Source organism: Thunnus thynnus, chromosome 22 (genome assembly GCF_963924715.1).
Source record: "Thunnus thynnus chromosome 22, fThuThy2.1, whole genome shotgun sequence".
Classification (NCBI taxonomy): domain Eukaryota; kingdom Metazoa; phylum Chordata; class Actinopteri; order Scombriformes; family Scombridae; genus Thunnus; species Thunnus thynnus.
Window position 1 is genome coordinate 9,617,580 of NC_089538.1, and position 20,182 is coordinate 9,637,761.

General features: G+C 41.0%; 1 protein-coding gene across 5 annotated transcripts in view; it reads left to right on the plus strand.

The window, feature by feature from the left end:
- Positions 1 to 20,182, plus strand: part of LOC137174171 (ADAMTS-like protein 1) — a 103,181-nt gene that overhangs the window by 68,533 nt on the left and 14,466 nt on the right. For 3 of the 5 annotated variants that reach the window (XR_010925297.1, XM_067579317.1, XM_067579318.1), the window contains 12 exons: positions 3,693 to 3,820; positions 9,062 to 9,107; positions 9,381 to 9,617; positions 11,002 to 11,128; positions 11,692 to 11,766; positions 12,975 to 13,132; positions 16,334 to 16,445; positions 16,530 to 16,668; positions 16,907 to 16,957; positions 17,068 to 17,272; positions 18,340 to 18,487; positions 18,585 to 18,669. Coding sequence is in view for 4 of the 5 variants with exons in the window: in XM_067579317.1 (XP_067435418.1) it covers positions 3,693 to 3,820; positions 9,062 to 9,107; positions 9,381 to 9,617; positions 11,002 to 11,128; positions 11,692 to 11,766; positions 12,975 to 13,132; positions 16,334 to 16,445; positions 16,530 to 16,668; positions 16,907 to 16,957; positions 17,068 to 17,272; positions 18,340 to 18,487; positions 18,585 to 18,669 (1,511 nt within the window). In the remaining variant the exon portion in view is untranslated. Of the gene's footprint in view, positions 1 to 369; positions 539 to 3,692; positions 3,821 to 9,061; positions 9,108 to 9,380; positions 9,618 to 11,001; positions 11,129 to 11,691; positions 11,767 to 12,974; positions 13,133 to 16,333; positions 16,446 to 16,529; positions 16,669 to 16,906; positions 16,958 to 17,067; positions 17,273 to 18,339; positions 18,488 to 18,584; positions 18,674 to 20,182 lie in introns of those variants that run through there. The other 2 variants (XM_067579319.1, XM_067579320.1) reach the window with 2 other exon arrangements.

A 20,182-nucleotide genomic window follows, 5' to 3' on the forward strand; every position in this document is an offset into this window, starting at 1 on the left:
AAAATTGGTTTGCAGTTGTTGTCTGTCTGCCATTATTCCTGCTGTATGACTGTCTGACACACAACCCCACACACACACATACACACACACAAATGTGTGAAGCTGTGAAGTTGCAGCTGGTCCAACTCCTTGTTTGAACTAGCACGCTTGACTGAGGCCCATTTATTGATTGGCTAGAGTGCCAGACCTGAGGACTCGGGGGGCTCAAAATCCTCCCCAACGATTAGTCCCCCCCCACACACACACATTCACGCATCACACACGCAAACACACAGACGCACATACACACACTCCCAGTCCTCCTCCCTTCCCTCCCCTTCCCCAAGTTACTCCTGAGGAAGAAAGGGAGCAAGTTCAGAGAGGAGACGGCAGGCAGACCGGACACAGAGTGACCCAGAGAGGAGGGCATCACACGTCAGGCTCACACACAAACAAACAAGCACGCAGTCAGAAGGAGGGATCGACTCACGTGCTCTGAAAAGGCATGGAGCAAGTGTTTTCATCTTGCAGGCTACTGGTGACAGCTCTTCTTATCCTGGTACTGTAATATCTACTCTTTACTTTTTCCTCAGTTCTATCCTGCTAAAAAAGAGAAGAAGTTCATTTTGTCTATTTTTTTTTGTTTTTGATTACTTCATTTACATCCTTTAACATGTTACACCAAGTATTGCATTCAGAAAGTATGTCCTCTAATAGATTTCTTCACTATGCTTAAGTGTATGCATGTACAATATACCGTTACAGTGACATGACTCGTCTTATTTACATCTCATGAAAAGTTGCCATGCCTCTTCTAAAGTCACAGAGGTAGACTTGTCATGCACGCGCAGGTCAGCAAGCTGTTTTGTATGAGGTTAGGACTCCCTGTTACATTACAGTGACTGCCTTGCAGCGTGACGGTGAGTACAGCACCGTGCGGCACGGCGCAGACGACAAGGGATTCAACAGATGTGCAAATATCATATGTCTTGCCAACTGAAAAGGCCATCGTATGTATATTGACACAGTCTGCAAAAGAAGGCACCAGAGTCGGGTTTCTTTCCCCTGTCGAGGAGTTTTCCATCTTCAAGGAAAATGTCCTCAGTCTCAGTTGCTGACAGGTGACTTAAATAGAATCTGTCCATCAGAATAACGTATAATGTGGAGATCAGTGGTCTTTTATCATATGCTCATTTCCTCTTTTCCACTTGATGTGAAAACATGGGATGGGTGACAGCCAGGGGGCCTTTGTGGTCATATGTTTGCCCTGTTTTTCTCATTGTTAAGATGAGTAAAAGAGCAGGAGAATATATGTCCAAATATACATGCTTTGTTGCTTAAATGGAACTGTTAAGAAGTCTTTCACCTACAGTTTAGAGAAGATCTGAGGTGGCATTGTGAGTCAGTTTTAAGGTGTATCCTGATATGAAAGGGTGCCTGCTCCTTCTGCGAAGCCATCCAGTGCAAATAAAACCCTGGAGGGATCAGAGCAGGAGAGGTGGGACGTGTAATGATGGAGGGTTAAGAAGCCTCCAAGTGGATATCCGAGCCTTTTGATTATTGGATCCAAATCCCAGCAGGACGGCCGTCCGACTAGCGGAGCCTTGTGTTCCTCCGCCTTCATTGAGAACAATAGGAGCACAGTCAGCCAAACAACCTATTACTCCTCATCTCCATCCCTCCGTCCTTCATCTACTTCCCCTCCTCTCTCCTCACCAGCCTTGTTATGCCTCTGGCTCTCTTGGCTTTGCAACACACAGCTCGCAGCCGTAATTGAGTGCAAAATTCACTGATTGCTTTTCAAAGGAGAATTAAGCTGGTGTGCTAACCAGCTGCCCAGAGCTCAGCCTGTGTTTATTTACCGTGGATCCAAACATTGAAATAGTTGGCCCCGGCAGAAAGTAGCGCCGTTTGCCGATATGTTTGGCTGTATGCTCCGTTGGCTGTGTGTTTAGGTCTTGCCGTTCCCCTCTGCTGTTCCTCAGGCGTCATCAGCACTGACAGCCATTTATATCAGTCCCCACGCACTTTTAATAATGTGAACCCACCACCCCGCTATGCAGCATACAGCACGGGTGTTTTTGCTACCGTGACCCAAAGAAAATAATCAGAGCAGTATTATTACCTTGTATCTGCTTTCCTCTGCAAGATCCATTCATCTTTGTAGACAAAGCACAATGCCATGCTGTTGGGAAAAGGGGCCAAAGAGGTCAAAATAACTTGGTGTACCTTGATTTTTTTCCTCTAAAATCTCTTGCCTGTGTATCTCAAATGCGAGGCTGGACCTTCACTGCGAACTATATGTCAGCTCAGTGGGCATAAATCTTTTTAAGAGCAGGTGTTACACATAAAATTCACATGGTTTCTCCCTCATTCAGTGTGTTTAGAATAAGAAGGCTTGTTGTGGCTCATAGGGCTTCAGGATTTTTAAGTCACTGTCAAAAAACAGCAGCTGGTTGTGCAAGCTCTCGGTGTAAAGATCCCACGGTGGGAGGCTGTCTAAAGCACACAATAGCTGCAATCTTCGAATATGCTTTCATGGTTCACCAGCACCAGAAAGACTGCCAAAGTGTTCGGGTTTTTCTGTGAAATTAATTCTTTTTTTCTATCCATCTATTCCTTTTCATGGCTAAAACCGCCAGTGAATAGCAGATTATTTTATTGAATGTGTTTGCACCTCTAGTCTTTTGAGCCACATTCCTACTGCCATAGGAGGTAGATGATTTGTCCCAGTGTTTATTCCAGTCCTCTGAGTTTTCATTTTCCTGGTTTTCATCCTTTCAACAGGTATAGAACCAGTTTTTACTTGGTCTTGGTCTCACTGGCAGCTTTTGAGTTGAAAACCTCCGCTGAGCTAGGTAGCAAAATCAATCTATTTTTCTTTTCACTTCATCTGGGCCTGGTATTCAGAGAACGTAGCTCTTTAACTTCATTCAATCAGTTCTGCAAGGGGCTTATGTAGTTGATCCACATCACATGGCAGTGCCAGCCTTACAAATAAACACTTTCTTTTAGAGCAAGGTAAGTGAGCCCAGTTAAATCTCCTCTGAAAATACAAAGAGCCTCAAGAGGAAAAGACAGAGTGAAAGAGGAGTGAGTCAGGTAGACAGGCGGAGAGGATCTTCATTTTTTTGCCCATTACTCTACATCTGAGATGCACATTGTCCTTGCAGTTGCAAAATTCATCTTCTCATAATATTGATTTTGGATCCTGCAGTAATATCCCTACCTCTGCTGCCAAATACAGCACGATGCAATTAACAGAGAGAGGCACACAAGTGAGGCCCCGAGCTTAAGAGAGGACTAACATTTCATAATCTAAAGGATGACTCAGACATTAGAAATAGGCAAAGGGGCAAAAGTCGAGAGCTTTTGATTACTTCCCCTTACAGTCTCTCTCATCCTGTCAAATCCACTCTTGTTTCGTTTTCAGCAGCTCCTGGAATTTAGTTCAGGCTTTCTACCAGCAACGTTGTTTTTTTTTTTTTGTGGACTCTGATTAAACCGTTTAAAGGCAATCTAGATTTAAAGGAGAAAGACTCAACTCTTATGACTTTGTAGTATTCATAAGACCTTAAAGAACTCAGCATTATCAGCTGATCAGGTCCTGGCAGAATTCTTAAGACAGACAATCTAGCAAAAAGGTGGCAATGGTTTTCAATGCCCTGTGCATTTTATACCCCTTTCATCACATCTCTTCTCCTGGTTTGCAGAGCTCGCGGACGGCCCGATCAGAAGAGGACAGAGACACGCTGTGGGATGCCTGGGGCTCGTGGAGTGAATGCTCCCGTACCTGTGGAGGAGGAGCCTCGTATTCCCTTAGACGATGCCTCAGTTCCAAGTAAGGCTCTCCACATAGCCAAGCGTCACCTAAAAGCTTATTACATACATGCAACACATAGTGGGCAACAATAGAGGTGCTCCTCATGATTTTATGTAGTTTAAAATTCATATTGTTAATGCTAATGTCTACTGCAACTTCACACATTTGAGATAGGGGTGCTGCATGATAGAGACTCTAGTTCCAACCATATCCAATCTATAATTAATGTATAAATAGTATGAATAATTTCTAAAAAAACATCCTCTTGTCTCTTATATCATATACATAGACAGTAATCTCAATGCCTCTCCTTTAAATATAGTTTCCATTTGTCTTCCATGATTTTGAAAATTAGAAACGATATTTCTAATATGAAAACCAGAGACATGAAGAACAGTCACATTTTTGAGTGACTTAAGAGATGTTTGGATTGAAGGAAGAGAGGATATGCAGTAAATTAAATGTGTGTAATTTCAAGTTAGAACCTCATTGACCTCCAGATAAATGGAAACATCTCATGGCCAATTTGTAAGAGTATGTTCAAACACTATCTGGGGTAATCTCCTCTTTTAAAGAGTAAAGACCAGACTGAGGTTGGACTGGTTTTGATTAAAGTGCCGTATCATGGCTTTAAGATTCAAGAGAGGAGAGGGGGGTCTTTTTCTGTTTCTCACAATCGTTCTGCCAAATAAACCCAGACAGCGTCCCTAATAGTAGGAGTAAATCTCACCAATCGCTCCATTCCTATGGGCTGTAATGGAAATGCTCAAAATACATATGATTGTTATGTGACTGTTAAATAGCCCTGAGGGGTCAACTGAGATCACTTGCCCATCCACCTCCTAAAACTGTCTAGACGATCATATGAGCTTAAGTCTTGAATTCATCATCGACAACAGAGATTGATTTTCAGTAATGGCCCGGATATGTTTCTTCACAAATCAGAGCATAACAATCAATGTCCCTTGCCAAAGTACATGTCACTTTTAATAACTCTTTTCTGTGATAGAGTTTAGGCTCTGCAAGCAATGAGCCTGCATTGGTTGGATTCCCACTGCTCATCATCTCGGCTTAAGTCTCGGGAGGAACAAGAAGTTGCACTTAGGACCCCTTTGTCCTTTCATCCTCGTGCCAAAGTCACCCGGTTGGTTAGGTTCCAAGCTAACCCAGTGGGCTTCAAGATTAAAGCTCAGGGCCAAGTGCATTGGGCAAAGTGGCCAATTACGAATGGATTTGAGGAACAAGAAAAAAAAAAAGATAGACTGAGTGAGAGGGTATGTTTTCCATAGAAATGTTGTCACATTTATAGACTGGGAAATAGCTGCAGGGTGACTTCACTGCATTCCTTTATTTTACAGTTCCCAGAATGTACTGCTCACTCACTAAAGGTAGCCAGTGGCTGCCAAAGTCACCTCTGTTTCACTGTGGGGGGCTTCAGAAGGAGCACCAGCGGTGACAGGAGCAGCCAGTGAGATCATAAAAGAATACGACTGTCCAAAGACTCACTGACAAAACAGGGCAGATCATACTTGAAGACACAACCGAGATGTGTCAAAAGGTGCTCCCAGTGCTGCCATAACCGTGAATCTGTCTGCACTGGAACTGGGGAACCAGGCTAAAAAGCATGAGACTGTCAAAACCTCAACCTCAAAGTGCCAGACCCCCACTGTGCTGCACTGTAAACACTGAGGTCAATGGCTTTTTGAGGAGTTCATTTCATGATATCAGCAACAGCCATTTCCCTTTGCCTGCCCAGAATTTTTTTGGTCAGGCAAACCTCAGAATGCTACTGGCTGTAAAAGCAATTGACGTGTTAAGAGGTGTTTGGGGTTTGAGCGCAATGTGGGATGTAGGCAGTGTAAGTGTAGACATACATGTTCATGTGTATTTAGGTCCAGGCGGGTGTTTATGAACTTGTGTGTCCTTTGGCAGTAGCAGTAATGTATGGGGTTCTTGAGCGAATAGTCCATCCCACCTCCTCGCCCTGCTGTTGCGTGGGAATGAGGGAGCAGTATCCTGGCCCCGGGTGGCAGATCAAACAGCGTCATTAAAAAGCACAGCACAAGGCCCCTTGTGTGTATGTGTGTGTGTGACTCTTTGGAAAGAGAGGTTGAAAACAGGCCTGCAACACCCTCCAAACCAATATCACTCCAACTCTCTGACCTTTAACACACACAGACATACACACACACACACACACACACACACACACACACACACACACACACACATTGGACCCACTGCTACTGCAAAATGCACAAGAATAAAGCCTAAACACAGATCGCCTGGCTCTCATTAGTCCCACCTGTACAACACACTTCACTTGATCACAAGCTCCATTATTAACAACAGCATAGCTGGTTTAAAGCAAGTGTGGACACATGGATTGGGTGTTATGGCAAGAGAAAGCACTGCTCTATTATTTATGGTTGGCAAACACTTCAGATATTGGTTCTTTTTTGTCATAAAAAGAGGCCAGTCTTATCTTTATTTTCAGTTTGTTTAGATAGTTTGAAAGTAAATAGGAAGAGACAGTCACGTACCCCACTGATAGCCTACTATTGATTTGGTTACTGACTTTCAGGCAGTGACATGAAATAACTTTCACCAAAGACATTGCCACAGCTATTTTTAAAGGCTATGGTAGTTAAAAGTAAAATTTATCCAAGGCAATGAGTTGTCTAATTAACTTGGCACCATGATTATGTCCCCGACTTAACAGTATAAGGGACCACCCTATATGTGGCCTGTGCAGTGCTAAAAACACCTATTCTCCCTTCTCTACTGTTTCACAGAGCCCGTGTGCTGACTGAATCAACTACAATAACATTCTGTGTACAAGCTACAAAGGAACCAAACCCATCTTAGTTTGTGAATTTAAAGTGAAGAAAAGAAAGTAAGAAAACATTCAAGTAAGGCAGAAAGCCAAAAAGAAAGTCTAAAAGCGCTGCTACAGTAGCAAGCACCACATAAAAATCCTGGACAGAGCAAATTACACTTATTTAACTTTAATTATTTAATGCCTTACCACTAGAAGCCCTAAAATGCTATAGAAAAGACCATGGGTTAATTAAAATCAAAAGGGCTTATCCCCTTGGGAGTATGAATGTGATCAGCAAATTTGCTGGTAGACTGCCCATTATATTATGAAGTATGATGTATATAAGGTTGACATTTTGGCTTGAGGGAGTTGCTAAAGGAGTGGTCATCGAGGGTCCAAAATGGAAACTCCTCTTCCTCTAAGGAGCAGGAATGTGCACAGTACATGTTACGGCAAACTGCCTGTTAGGGTTTTTATTTCTTATGTGCAAGCGGAAATTGGGGTCAAAAGGGCAAGGGTTTTCAAAAATTGTTATGAATCATCACAAATATTTCTACCAAATTTTGTAACAGTCTGGGCCATTAGTTGTGTAGTCCTTTCTCAACTTTACATTACCCTTCTTAAATGGCCTGACTGTTTTTTATTTTCCTAAACTGATCAATAGCAAAGAGCTCAGCAAGAGCCCACGTTTCATGTTGCCTCAAATGTATCAATAATATGGCAAATGTTACAGAGTCCTGCTTGCAATTACTTTCAATCTACTGAGATGAGTTGATGACATGTATATGGACATTATGAGCGAGGCAAATTTTACCGCTGACCCAATATTATAAGAAGTTATTACAATGAATTTTTCATGGTTTCAATAGATTTCAGTCCATTCCTTGTCTGAGCATGAGGGTGTTGGCGTGCTACGTACTAGTTTTACTGTATGTGCAGTCTTGTGTGTAGTAAGCTGATGAGCAAGCTCTGTGTAGTTGTGTCTTTTGTGTATATTTGGCAGGAAAGAGTAGGGTCATAGTCTGTGAGTTATGTGTTATGTGCTCCAGGAATTCTGATATTTCAACCAAGTCGTTTTTCGCTACCCTATGATGACGCCATGATGAATCCCAAGTCCCGGCCCCACTTCTGCTTAGCCTTCAGTTTGTAGCTTCCAAAGTCAAGAGGAAATGAAGAGGGAAATTCATTCTAGGCCTATTCCTTTGCTTCTTTTTTTTAAATGTCTAGATTATATATTGCTCGCCCCAGTGTGATTTTCCACACTGATCCAGATCTTTGCTACCTGTCTCTCTACTTTTGGTCTTTGAAATAGTCTTGCTTGGGTTCAAGCCCCATGACCTGCTGTTTGGCTTGGCAGAGGAGACTGTCTGGATTCGTCACAGGGTCTAATGTTCTTGCCATGCTACACACTCCACATCCACTCCCTCTGCTCTCTGAAATAATATTGTAAAAATCCTTAAAGCCCTCGTTCATCTGTGAGTCCAAACTCTGCAACGTTGCCTCCGATCATGATTCCAGATTAGCTAAGGGCTGATGACACAGGAATTCCTCTTAAGTTTCCAAACTCAAAAGAATATCCTTTGATTAGTTTCCACTGGGGTCTCGGATAATTGGCCTATCATAGTCACCATCAATGGTTTATCATCACTCAGCATCAAAGCACAAAGGAATCCTAATTTTCAAGAAGTGGTTAGCTCCATAATTTGGGCAGAGACACTGCAGACTGTCATGCAGAAAGCTGTGATCCAAACTGCTCCAATCTGTTCAGCAGACACTGCTCGGTGGGACCGACTGTGTCTGCTATACTAGTGAATGTGCGGAACTGGTTTATAAAGTCGGCCTGACGGCCCACCACTTTGGTCCAGACATATATCAACAGTTATTGGATGGATTTCCATGAAATTTTGTGCAGACATGCATTGTTCCCAGAGGATAAAGCTCTCCGACTTTGGTGATCCGCTGACCTTTTCTGCAGCACCACCAGCAGGTTGATATTTTCGTTTTGTAGTATGGTACAAGACAAGATGACTGAACTGAACATCAGTCAACATGATATAGTAAAGGCTTTTTCTAATTAAAAATGGAAATACAACAATATTTATTACCAAGTTTCCAATTTTATACCATCATTCTTGGAAAGTATGAGCCCCCTACAAACACAGACTTCTGAAACCAAATATACACCCTTGGATTTATGCATAGTCACATTGTGTGAATTAGACTGTTAAGTCTTTGCGAACACACCACAGAACCCGTTTGTGGGCTGCCACATCATCACTGTAGGATTCCTCCCGCTGCTCAGCAATTCAAAAAATCATGAGAATCAATGGTTGAAGTACCAGCTGCCTCAGGCGCAACTGACTAGTGTGCATTGTGGTTTGTTTTATCATTCACCCCCAAAGCCAGTTCACCCACATGCTCATTTTTTTCTTCTCCAGGACCTGCGAAGGGCAGAATATCAAATATCGCACATGCAGTAATGTGGTAAGTTCAGCAAACTCATCTTTATGTAATGATGTCAACAGAGCTTTCAAGTGGTTTTCTCTTGAATTGCAAACTGTGATTGTGAATACAATGTGGCTAAACTGCGAAAATATTACCAGAGTTTATGGTTGAGGGGTGTAATTTAGTGATTTAGGATCCTGTTGTTTGAGAGAAAGTGAGAAGTTGTAGGGGGGAAACATCAAACCCCTTTCGATTAATTTAATTTTACATTTACACGCAGCAATCACAAATGTTATCCTGTGCCACCCTCAGGACTGCCCTCCAGATGCTGGCGATTTCCGTGCCCAGCAGTGCTCAGCTCATGCAGATGTGCGATACCAGGGTCAATACCATGAGTGGTTGCCAGTGTACAATGACCCAGACAACCCCTGTGCTCTCAAGTGCAAAGCAAAGGGCTCAGGCCTTGTGGTGGAGCTGGCGCCCAAGGTGCTGGATGGGACACGCTGTTACACCGAGTCCTTGGACATGTGCATCAGTGGAGTCTGCCAGGTGGGAGGAAGACTCAGAGATCTGTATTGTTGTCTGTCACCAAGAAGTTAATATTTATTTCTTTTGATTTATCTGTTGTTGAAATCATAACTGCTTCTTGTAGACTCACAATATTGAGACCCTAACCCTAACCTGAACCCTAACCCTAACCCAAAATATAGAACTAACCTACTCCTTGCACTTAATATCTAGCTCTCTGCTGCAGTCTTTGGACATTTGTACAATTGTGGGGTCCCAAGAGAGACTTCTCAGAAACCCCCCAAATTTGATTTAGATCCATTTTTATTAAGAAAATATGAAACATGTATCTTCCAGAGTACAGTCTCATACCAATGTGTTGTGAACAGCCACAAGCTTAGTTTAAATTGAAGGCAGTCTTAAAGAACACAAGGACAAATATGCAATCCATATACAAGTCAATTTAAGTATTTATGCAGCTTGATAGATTAAAAGATTTCAAGTAATGAAACATAGAAACATCTGGATCCGGCAGAACCACTCTTTGAGAATCTGAGACATCTTTCTTGAAATTATCACACATTTAACAGTCATAGATTAAAGGATTTTAGACTTACAGGAGTAAATCAATGAAGCAGGAGCTGTTCACAGCAAGTTGACCTATGTTAACATCATGCCATCTGCTTTACAGATGAATACCCAATGAGAACAATATTTGAGATTGAGCTTTTGACTGACAGTCCAGGAAATAGTTTACAATGCATTTTTTTCCGGTTGAATGGAATTACGTCCCACGGCATTGTATGTGCACAGACACACAGGGATTTTAATACAACTTCTTACCATGCTAAGAATCACACTGTGGTTTTGGTTTTGTCTTACCGACAAAAAATGCAAAAAACTCCATCAATCAACCATGGATGGTTGCAGTTAATGAATGTTTGATAGAAAACACAGGAAATGTTTTTTTGGAAAAATCCATGATCGGCTCTAAGGGGGATGTTTCATGTTATCTTGGAATTACAAACAATAGATCTGGTATGAATATGGAAGAAATCAGAAGGTCGTTTGAAACATTTGGTTATAACATTTATATGGTATGAAAAGAAGTCATTTTCTTTGATAAACAGAATTTTAAAGGAACTGCCGTAAGTGCTTTTACTGGTATTTTTACTACTTTTCTTTGTATTTCCTTGTTCTTTTCTGTTTTTGCAGAACACCTTATATTTGCAGTCTTTTCTTAAAGATTTAAGAGATCAAATGGGTATTTGTTGTCAGCACTGGATTACAGTTTGAATCATTCATCGTGTAGGCATATTCAGTGGATGACAGTTTGTATATATTACTGTGTATTCTGGCATTAACCAGGTTTCTATGCAAGTCTAGGGTATTACTTCTGTTGCTTAGTTTTCCCTGTGTGTTACAGATTGTAGGCTGTGATCATGAGCTGGGAAGCACAGCAAAAGAGGACAACTGTGGTGTCTGCAATGGAGATGGCTCGTCCTGCAGACTGGTGCGAGGACACTACAAATCCCAGCATGCTTCAGGAAAAAGTAAAGATTCTTTACTCTGTTTTCATTTAAAAAGCAATTGAATTTCATACAGTAAAAGCCTATTTAAGCAGTTGTGTGCTGTCTTCTGTACCGTGTAGGAGCTTTGTCATGTTTAAGAAACTAACCCTGATGTCATAGTGATGTCATCAGGGTTATCTCAGCTTGGGCTTGGTTACATCAAAATTGAAACTGAGAGCCTGCCTCACAAACTGGGGCCATGAAATCAACAAGATGTGATTTATGAAGCTGGAAGGGTCTAATGAAAGACCCCTGAGTCATTGGAAATGTTGGATCCAGTGATTTTGGAGCCTGACTCATACTGGGGACTAAAAGTCAGAATGTCCCATTCTTGATCCTGGCCACTCGTTTTTATGGAAGTGGCTGGAGTGACCCTATAAATTTAAATTCACCCAGTATTAGACCCAGTATTTGCATTCAGTGTGTGTTCTAAATGTCTTTGTATTGTGTGATTTGTGTGATTACATTCACTTTGTCACATTTAATTGTACTGATTAGATACTTGCTATTTCTCTCTCTCTGTCTGTTTGTTTGTCTTACTCAAGCTGAGGACACAGTTGTCGTCATCCCCTATAAGAGTCGTCATGTGCGTCTAGTCCTGAAAGGCCCGGATCACTTGTGTAAGTCCTGGTAGGTCCAGGGTGCCCTTCCATCCAAACCAGTTGAACATGATGTTTATATTTGGCAGTGTTTTTTGTATCACCAAATACTGCATATTAAACGCAAGCGCTCTGCTCTTTGAGTTTCACTGCAGGTCATGTTAAGTTTTAGTGATGCAAAACGAATGTTACTTTTTCATTATATATGTTGAAAAATTTTAAAAAGGACCTGGCAACATGTACTGTAACTTAATATCAGAAAGTATATTATTATACTTGCTAGACCTTTCTTACAATCTATCATTAACCTTTTATTCCTGATAATAGCAAAATATATTACATTTTGGGCTCTCTCATGAAGACTGGATTTAAATCTAGCTCATAGCAGAATAACCAGAAGAAGTATTTATTTCTTCCCTTTGCTCTGGCTCCGAGGAGATGTAAAAGCTCCCAGCAAATATCACTGATGTCAAAGTATTGGCATCAAACTCCCCACTGGATCAAACTGATAACAAATATTCCATCTCTGTACCTATCCTTTGCTCCATGGTTAGTTTACATTTTGTTTCCTAAGCCAGGCCAAAAGCACTTCTTTTTCTGAATGGACAGGTTTTTCATTAAATATTTTCCCCCCATTCTATTTGGCCGAGAGCACTTAAATTGTAACCATCTGTCGGCAGACGATGACTGCTGCTGGTTACTGCTAGTTCCTGTGTTTCCCCGTTGTTTTTGTTTAAATGTCCGCGCTGGAATCACACAAGACCCTGTTAGGCCAGGGTTGAAGTGAGGTCAAACAGTGAAAAAAAGCTGTGCTGGGGTGCTCGGAGACCTACATGCAACTCCTGGCAGTGCCAAAGTGAGTCTCTTTGCCTCCAAACACAACAGCCAGTGTGTGTTCTTAGTGTAACTGGATCTGACTGAAGGTGTATGTCAAAGGATCAGTGATAAATTAATGAATTTTGAGAATCGTGACACTTAAATCACACTTCCTTATATTGGTTTTGTACTGTAAGTACTGTATGGTGATACAATTATGAAAAATATAGACAAGAAATAATGATTATGATATATCAACAAGAAACTAAAGTCTCACTGTTTATGATAAATTTTGTGTTACAATCTATAGTTTTGGCATCATCACAGTCAATGACTATCAGTTTCCTCGTTTTGCCTGTATTGTGTCTGTGATGTGTTCATGTGCTCTAGTTATCTTTTTTTCTTCTCTTTAGACGTGGAGAGTAAGACTCTACAAGGAGTGAAAGATGAACTTGTCTTGGATAAATCAGGGCAGTACCACCTGGAGAACACAACCTTGGACTACCAGAAACTTTCCGATAAGGAAGTCCTGCGAATCACTGGCCCTCTGGGAGCTGATTTTACAATCAAAGTAAGAGCTAAAATTAATACCGCATCTCAATACAGATGACTTAAAGCTGCATTAGTCAGTATTTTTATTTTAATTGACTAGTTGTAATGTGAAACAGGTCACTCATTGTGACAAACCCCTGAATTATCACTTATCACACTCTCTACAGTTCATCTCAACTCTATGAAGCATTTTAGCATCTTTTGGCTAATTATTTTGGTTTACAGCCTACAACTTCACTGTTTTGGTTCAGTCAACGCTCTCATGAACCTCTTTTCCAGCAGCAGCAAGCAGCTGTTTTAAGTGAAAAAGCTCTGATAATTCCACTGTATGCTAACTGCCAGCACCAAATAACTGGCAGACAAATTAGTGACCAGCTAGAGCATTTAGCAGCTAAAGAGCAAAATATTTCCAAATTAGTGCAAATGTTGTTTCCTGTCTGCTGAGTATGCAAATTCGGGGTTAGTTTGTTCCACTACCCCCAAGTGGTGAAAAAAAATATTTATAGTGCTATAAAATAGGTTTTAAAACATTTCAGGTGAGCAAAATGGTCACTGTAGCCACTTATTTAATTTTCTCATCAAATAGTTAAACCCAAAAGCCTTCTGGGATCATTAAAAAAGGACCAAACAAGTAAAGCTTTTCTGACCCAAACAGCTTCACTTTACCTAATAAATGACATCACTGCATTTTGGTTGCATTTTCCGCAGTTAAACTCAAAACTGTAATGTTAGCAATACAAAGCTATGAAAATAGTGTACCCCCGCCAAACTGGCCTAAGATAAGATTCTCATTTCCATGAACTGCGTGTGAACTCCTCGTGTCATGGAGAGTTCAAAGCAGATTTGATTTTGTATGTTTAGATATTGGAGAAGTGTGAGCCACTTAAATATGAAATACAAACAGTTTTTGTTTCACTTGCTCTCTTGGAAGGGGCAACATGTTTTGGAGGCAGTGTGTCATGCAATGATAACAATAGCTTGTAACTTCTAAACTAGTGGTTGGTTTTGGCTTAATGATGCCAAGTTATTTCATGGCTTCAGCTGCCACGCTCTGTATAGCTCCACGGTGTAAATGCCCCTTGACGAAACCTGTATTGGATGCATGGTGGACTTTGTAAAGTCAAGGCCTCAAGAATTGTAAAACATACAATCATCAAATATCAAATGTTTACTTTCCAGTGCCATGACACAATGGCTACAACATCTTTCTCTGATTCCTTACACACACACACACATTCTCAGGCTAGGGCCAGTGAGTGGACATTAAAAATTATACAGGTCATGGACTGGGAAATGCCAGTGAAAACTTCCCCCCTCATAAACACAAGTCAGGATCGTACAATAAATAGGAATTCAGGAGACAGAAATCTGAGAAGCTATAAATGCATAATTTTCTAATCTGTTACGAGGCAGACAGCCAATTCCTATCGCAGTGCTGGAAAAGTTTGGACAAATGGAAAATGATATTAAAAAAGTTGCCAGACAGTCTTTCCACTGTAAACACATGAATGTGAATGAGTGGCAGCGGAGTCTTTGGGCATTTCTTCAATATGGTTGAGACGCAAGGTTAGAAGAAAAAAATGTTTGCTGAAATGTTTATGACACATTACAAAATATGTTCTACAAATGCTCTTACAAAATGCACACACATGTACATGCGACACGTTTAACACGTCTTCTTTATTTTACTATAAACAAGTAAAGCACTTTTCCTGCTAGCAGCTGTGCTCTGAATGAACAATTGCCATTTCAGGTTACTCAGGGTCAAATTCCTCCACTGTCTGTGTTTTCTCATCAATGTTTCAGCTGACTTCCTCTTTGTCTGTCCAAATAAACACGCAAAACTGTTAAATGACAAATTTACAATGTTCCTCTGGGCTCTTCCTTATATGAAAAAAACAAACAAACAAATAATGAGGATCTCAAAATAGATTGCAATGTAATGTGCTGGCACTATCATTGAACAAAGCTGCTATAACTCCATCTGCATTAGCCTTGTTCCTCCATTCTTACTGAACCGTGAAAACAGTGCCCACGCATTGATCATGTAACAACCAGTGCCGGTTGTTTGTTAGCCAAAAGGGAAGAGAGAAGAGTAGATTTAACCCTTTTTAAAATTGTTTTGGCGTTTCCAACTAAATGCTTCAATTGCAATTTTTTTCAACAATCTGAAAGCACAAACTTAAAAAATAATTTTGACATCTAAATGGCATTTTGCAGTTTATATATCTGTATTAATTTGGACATGGTCTTGATTGTAGCCCAATAACTTTAGCTCTGGTCATTATTCCATTTTCTCCACCCTTTGATATTAGCAATACATGACCAACACCCAGTCTACTCTATATGGGCAGTGTCTCTCATGGGGTTATGCTTGAAAAGAAGTAATTTAATATCTACACTGGGAGGAGTGATGATGGTTTGCTGATCCAGAGTGCAAAACCAAAGCAAATAGTTTTGTAAATCATGAATACTTGAGGTAAATACTGCAGACAAGGTCAGCTTTCTTACCATGACTGGGCTGTGTCTGACCACTAATCTTTGTGGATGAAATAAGGACAGTGCCATTGAATTATTAGGGAATGTTTGAATCTCCAAATTGGCAATTTTATTGGCATAAATTGGCTAGCTGTCAATAATTTTTGAGGAAACAGAAAACAATTTCTTTGTCTTGTTTCTTAAATTAAAGTCTTAGCTGCATTGGACACTAGGGGGCAGAAAAACATTTAGCGTAGCTTAGCTGTGGTTTAGAACGGGTTCAGGTTTAAAATGCAGCTGTGTGCCGAGTTGAACTTTCTTGCTTTGTCAAAAACAAGCACAGGTTCAGCTGAGGTGCAGCTCAAATGCTGCACCTCAGCTGAAGCAATGAAATTTAAGAGACTTCTTGATTTTGTTCCAGGCAACACAGGTTTACACCCACCCTAAAGTCCTGTTAGGTTTTTATGGCTAATATTAGCAAAGAATGGTCCATTTACTCACCCAGTAGAAAGATGTAATGACACAGGATCCTATTAGAGTTCCTCTCACCTCACACTCATGTACTTTGGCCATAAGTGATCGGTGGTTACAGACAGTGAGCTGAAAGCATTGTGTTTGCATTCATTCATCCTTTAGGCTTATTATAACCATATGGAAGATTGGTTATAGTGTTACTTTTCCAAATAAATACAAAATAGCTGAAAATAATTTGATGGTCACACCCTGAATACTGCTTCTGTAGGTGCAGTTTGCCAGTGGAGTGGACAGTGTGGTCCAGTACATCTACTACCAGCCCATCATCCACCGCTGGAGAGAGACCGACTTTTTCCCTTGCTCTGTCACATGTGGTGGAGGTAAATATGTCTTAATTTACAATTTTACCCTTGTCCCCATGTCATTTCTTTTGGGATATCTGTTTGACATGTCTTTGTCTGCAGGTTACCAGCTAACATCAGCAGAGTGCTTTGACCTACGAAGTGGCCGGGTGGTTGTGGACCAGTACTGCCATTATTACCCAGAAAACATCAAACCTAAACCTAAACTCCAGGAGTGCAACATGGAGCCCTGCCTGGCCAGGTTAGAAAGCAGACTTCTGGTGGGATTGAAGTGGGATGAAGACTTAATTTTAGCAATAATCATTACAAGTTAAACAGAATAAGCGAGGATAACTGGATGAGGATAATAAGGATTTCTACTGCTAACTTGTTGTTTTGTCCCTAGAGACAGAATAATTTCACTGCAGATGCTAATGATCTGTCAGCAGCTCTTTGCATAATCGAAAATCTTAATTTCCTTCAATGATTCTGCCTTTTAGTGACGGCTACAAGCAAATTATGCCCTATGACCTCTACCACCCTCTGCCACGGTATGTCCTCACAACTTCTGCGAGATGAAATATTGACAAAAAGCAAATTCTGACATTTATCAACCTCCATACATCACTTAGTCATGTATTTTTGGCTTTTATATTGTCAGATGGGAGAGCAGTCCCTGGACGGCCTGCTCCACCTCCTGTGGCGGGGGAATCCAGAGTCGCTCAGTATCCTGTGTGGAGGAAGACATGCAGGGAACCATCACCCCTACTGAGGAGTGGAAGTGTCTCTACTCCCCTAAGACAGCTATCCTGCAGCCCTGCAACACCTTTGACTGCCCCACCTGGCTGGCACAGGAGTGGTCACCTGTAGGTGTCCTGCATTATTCTGCTTTTGAACATTTTAATATTTTTTTTTATCTCTTTCTGTAGTGCAAAAAGACAATATAAAGACACACTGAACTGTAATTGCTAAACCTATTCTCTTGTCATGTTCTGTAAAGCATCAAAAATTTAGAAACATAGAGAAAGTTCAGCTAAAATGCCTAGTAACCAAATATAAATAGATGTTTCTTTGTATTCTGTAACTGTAACCACCTTGGAAGTCAAATATTAACAAACGGCTCATTTGTCTTTATAGTCTGTGAATCGCCACAGTGGGTCTTAATTAATCTGTGGAGTTGGACGAAATTAAAAAACATGATTAATCCTCTCAGGGTGAAACAAAAATATACTCACAGTCTGACCTGTGATTCTGTCATCTCTTCAGACATCAAGCTGCGTTTCCAACATGACAGGAACGCTTGCAACTGCTTCAGTTAAAACACAACCTTCTTATGTGATTAAGAGTGGCTGTGTGTCCTTCACCACCCACGCCCTTGAACACACCATTCAAAACATACAAAGCTTTAATTAAAACCCCAAAATCAACAGCACATATGGAGTGCTTTAACTCTGTGGCATATACATCCAGGCTATTAGGATGGTGCATCTGAATCAATCTAACCCTCCTAGTTTGCTTACTTATTTGGCAGAGTTGCCATCACATTAATCAGTCATAAACGTCCCACACAACTTTCTCAGGGGGATTTTTCAACCTCACCAGCCATGCAAGCACATGCAGAGGCCCAGAGAGCCAGATTTGTGGCCTCCTAAAAACCTGGGATGCTGTTTACCTAGCACATTCTTCCTTGTGAACTTGCCTATAAATGCTTGTTTTGGCAGGGGATACACAAAGTTCACCCTTGAGCCGAGAGCTGCAGGGATTTTGGAAGCTCTATTTCTTTGCTTCCCTTGAGTCAAAGGCTAAAACTTTCTGTCAAACACAAGCAAAGGGATGTGATCATGAAAAAATGGCTCCTCAGGTTACACCACATTATCTGTGCATAAAAACAATCAATCAATCAGTAACAAATTGACTTTCTTGTCACAACCAGTGCACGGTGACCTGTGGTCAGGGTCTGCGCTACAGAGTGGTGTTATGCATCGATCATAGGGGACTCCATGCTGGAGGTTGCAACCCCACCACCAAACCCCACATCAAGGAGGAGTGCCTGGTGACTGTGCCCTGCTACAAGTCCATAGGTGGGTTAATTGATTTATCAGGATTTAATCACCAAAATTGTACTCAGTTCTTAAATAAAACAGTATTTTTCTCTCTCTCCTGTGTCATTTGCTTCAGATACGTTACCCGTAGAGGCGAAACCTCTGTGGCATAAACAGGCCATAGAGCTGGAAGAGGAAATCATTGTGACTGAGGAGCCGACGTGAGTACTAAACACGTACAATCAGGCTTGAATGCATGTGCACAAAAATATTTTGGTTGCTTCCTACTATTGAAAGCTAAAAAGAAGGAACTGCAACTCAAGCTTCAATTACTTCATTCGACTATTCAGCTGTATTCCCACACTGCACTTTAATCATATACTTAAAGCCTTTAAGCCAAAAACATTTTGGCATACAGACTTTCTACAAATCTCTGCAGTTTTTCTGAATCCTGATGCAGTCGTCACCGAGATCACATAGCCTTTTTGGAACTGAAATTTATGGTGAGAGGTGAATGTTCTGTTGAAACCATCACAGGTGTTGGGTCTTTACAGTAAATTAGTTGGGAAGGTGCAACTGCTAAAGATATAAAAGGCTCTCAGGGTTCACAACCCGGAAAAAAGAAGGGGAAATTTACAGCAATCAGTTTACTTGGAGGTGAAATTCAAGTAGACAGGGCCAGGTGCTGCCATAGAATCTCCACAGTATCGTGGCTGTGTTCATGTCAGTGGCTATTTTCATCAACTCATATTCAAAATGTGCACCTGTAGCCCACATCTTTTTCTGACACTTGTCAAAATACAGTATGCACTACTTTGAGTGCATGTCTCTTAATGCCAAACATTTGTCAGATGTGGTGACAGAACCATTTTGTCAAGTACACAAATAAAGAAGAATTTCTGCCTGCGTCATATGCATTGTTCACCCCAGCTGAATATAGATGTTTGATGTTGTTTTGCTTCAGTGAACGTATACATTGTCAAGTCTAAGCAATGAATATGGGGGTTATTTAAGGTAAAAGGGGAAGCAGAAGGTGAAAGAGAAAACATATTTTTGGAAACCATCGGACTGTTCAGTCACTGGCTACCAGCATTACCTCAGCAAGCCTGCAGATGTTCCAGATGTTCTTGTCCCACATATCAATTGACTAATAAAGGCTGTCCTCTGAAGATGGACAATGTTTGGACTCTGCCCAGTGTCTTGCATGACTTGTATTAGCGACCATGTTAGCCAGTTCAAAACATCTGTTACTTTGACTTATCTTTGGAGGAAAAGAGGGGGAGAGAAAGGCAGAGAAATGCCAAAACATATGATTATGCTCTATTGCAAAAAAAGCATGTCTTTCCTCCAAAAGCACATAAATATCTGTGTATAATATACCTTCATTCACAAGCCAACAACAATATCTGCCTACCATATGGGGCCAGGTTACGGATGTGAGAGGATGGAGAAGGAAATTCTTGTGTTAGACTTACTGCACCTCCATTGCCAGGCCTTTTGCTTGCCCCAAACCACCGCTGTGCAACTGCCTGAAAAATTAAACCCATATATGTTCCACAACTTGGCCAAAAGTGTTTTTTTCACCTTACCACCACCATGACTAAATAAAACATTTCCACTGATGGAAATTTAATTGATATGATTAAGAAGGGGCTTTGGCGGATATTACAAAAATGTGTTGTTTCCGTGCATGAATGAAATCAAGGTTGTTTTTGAACTGACAGATGTACTTAA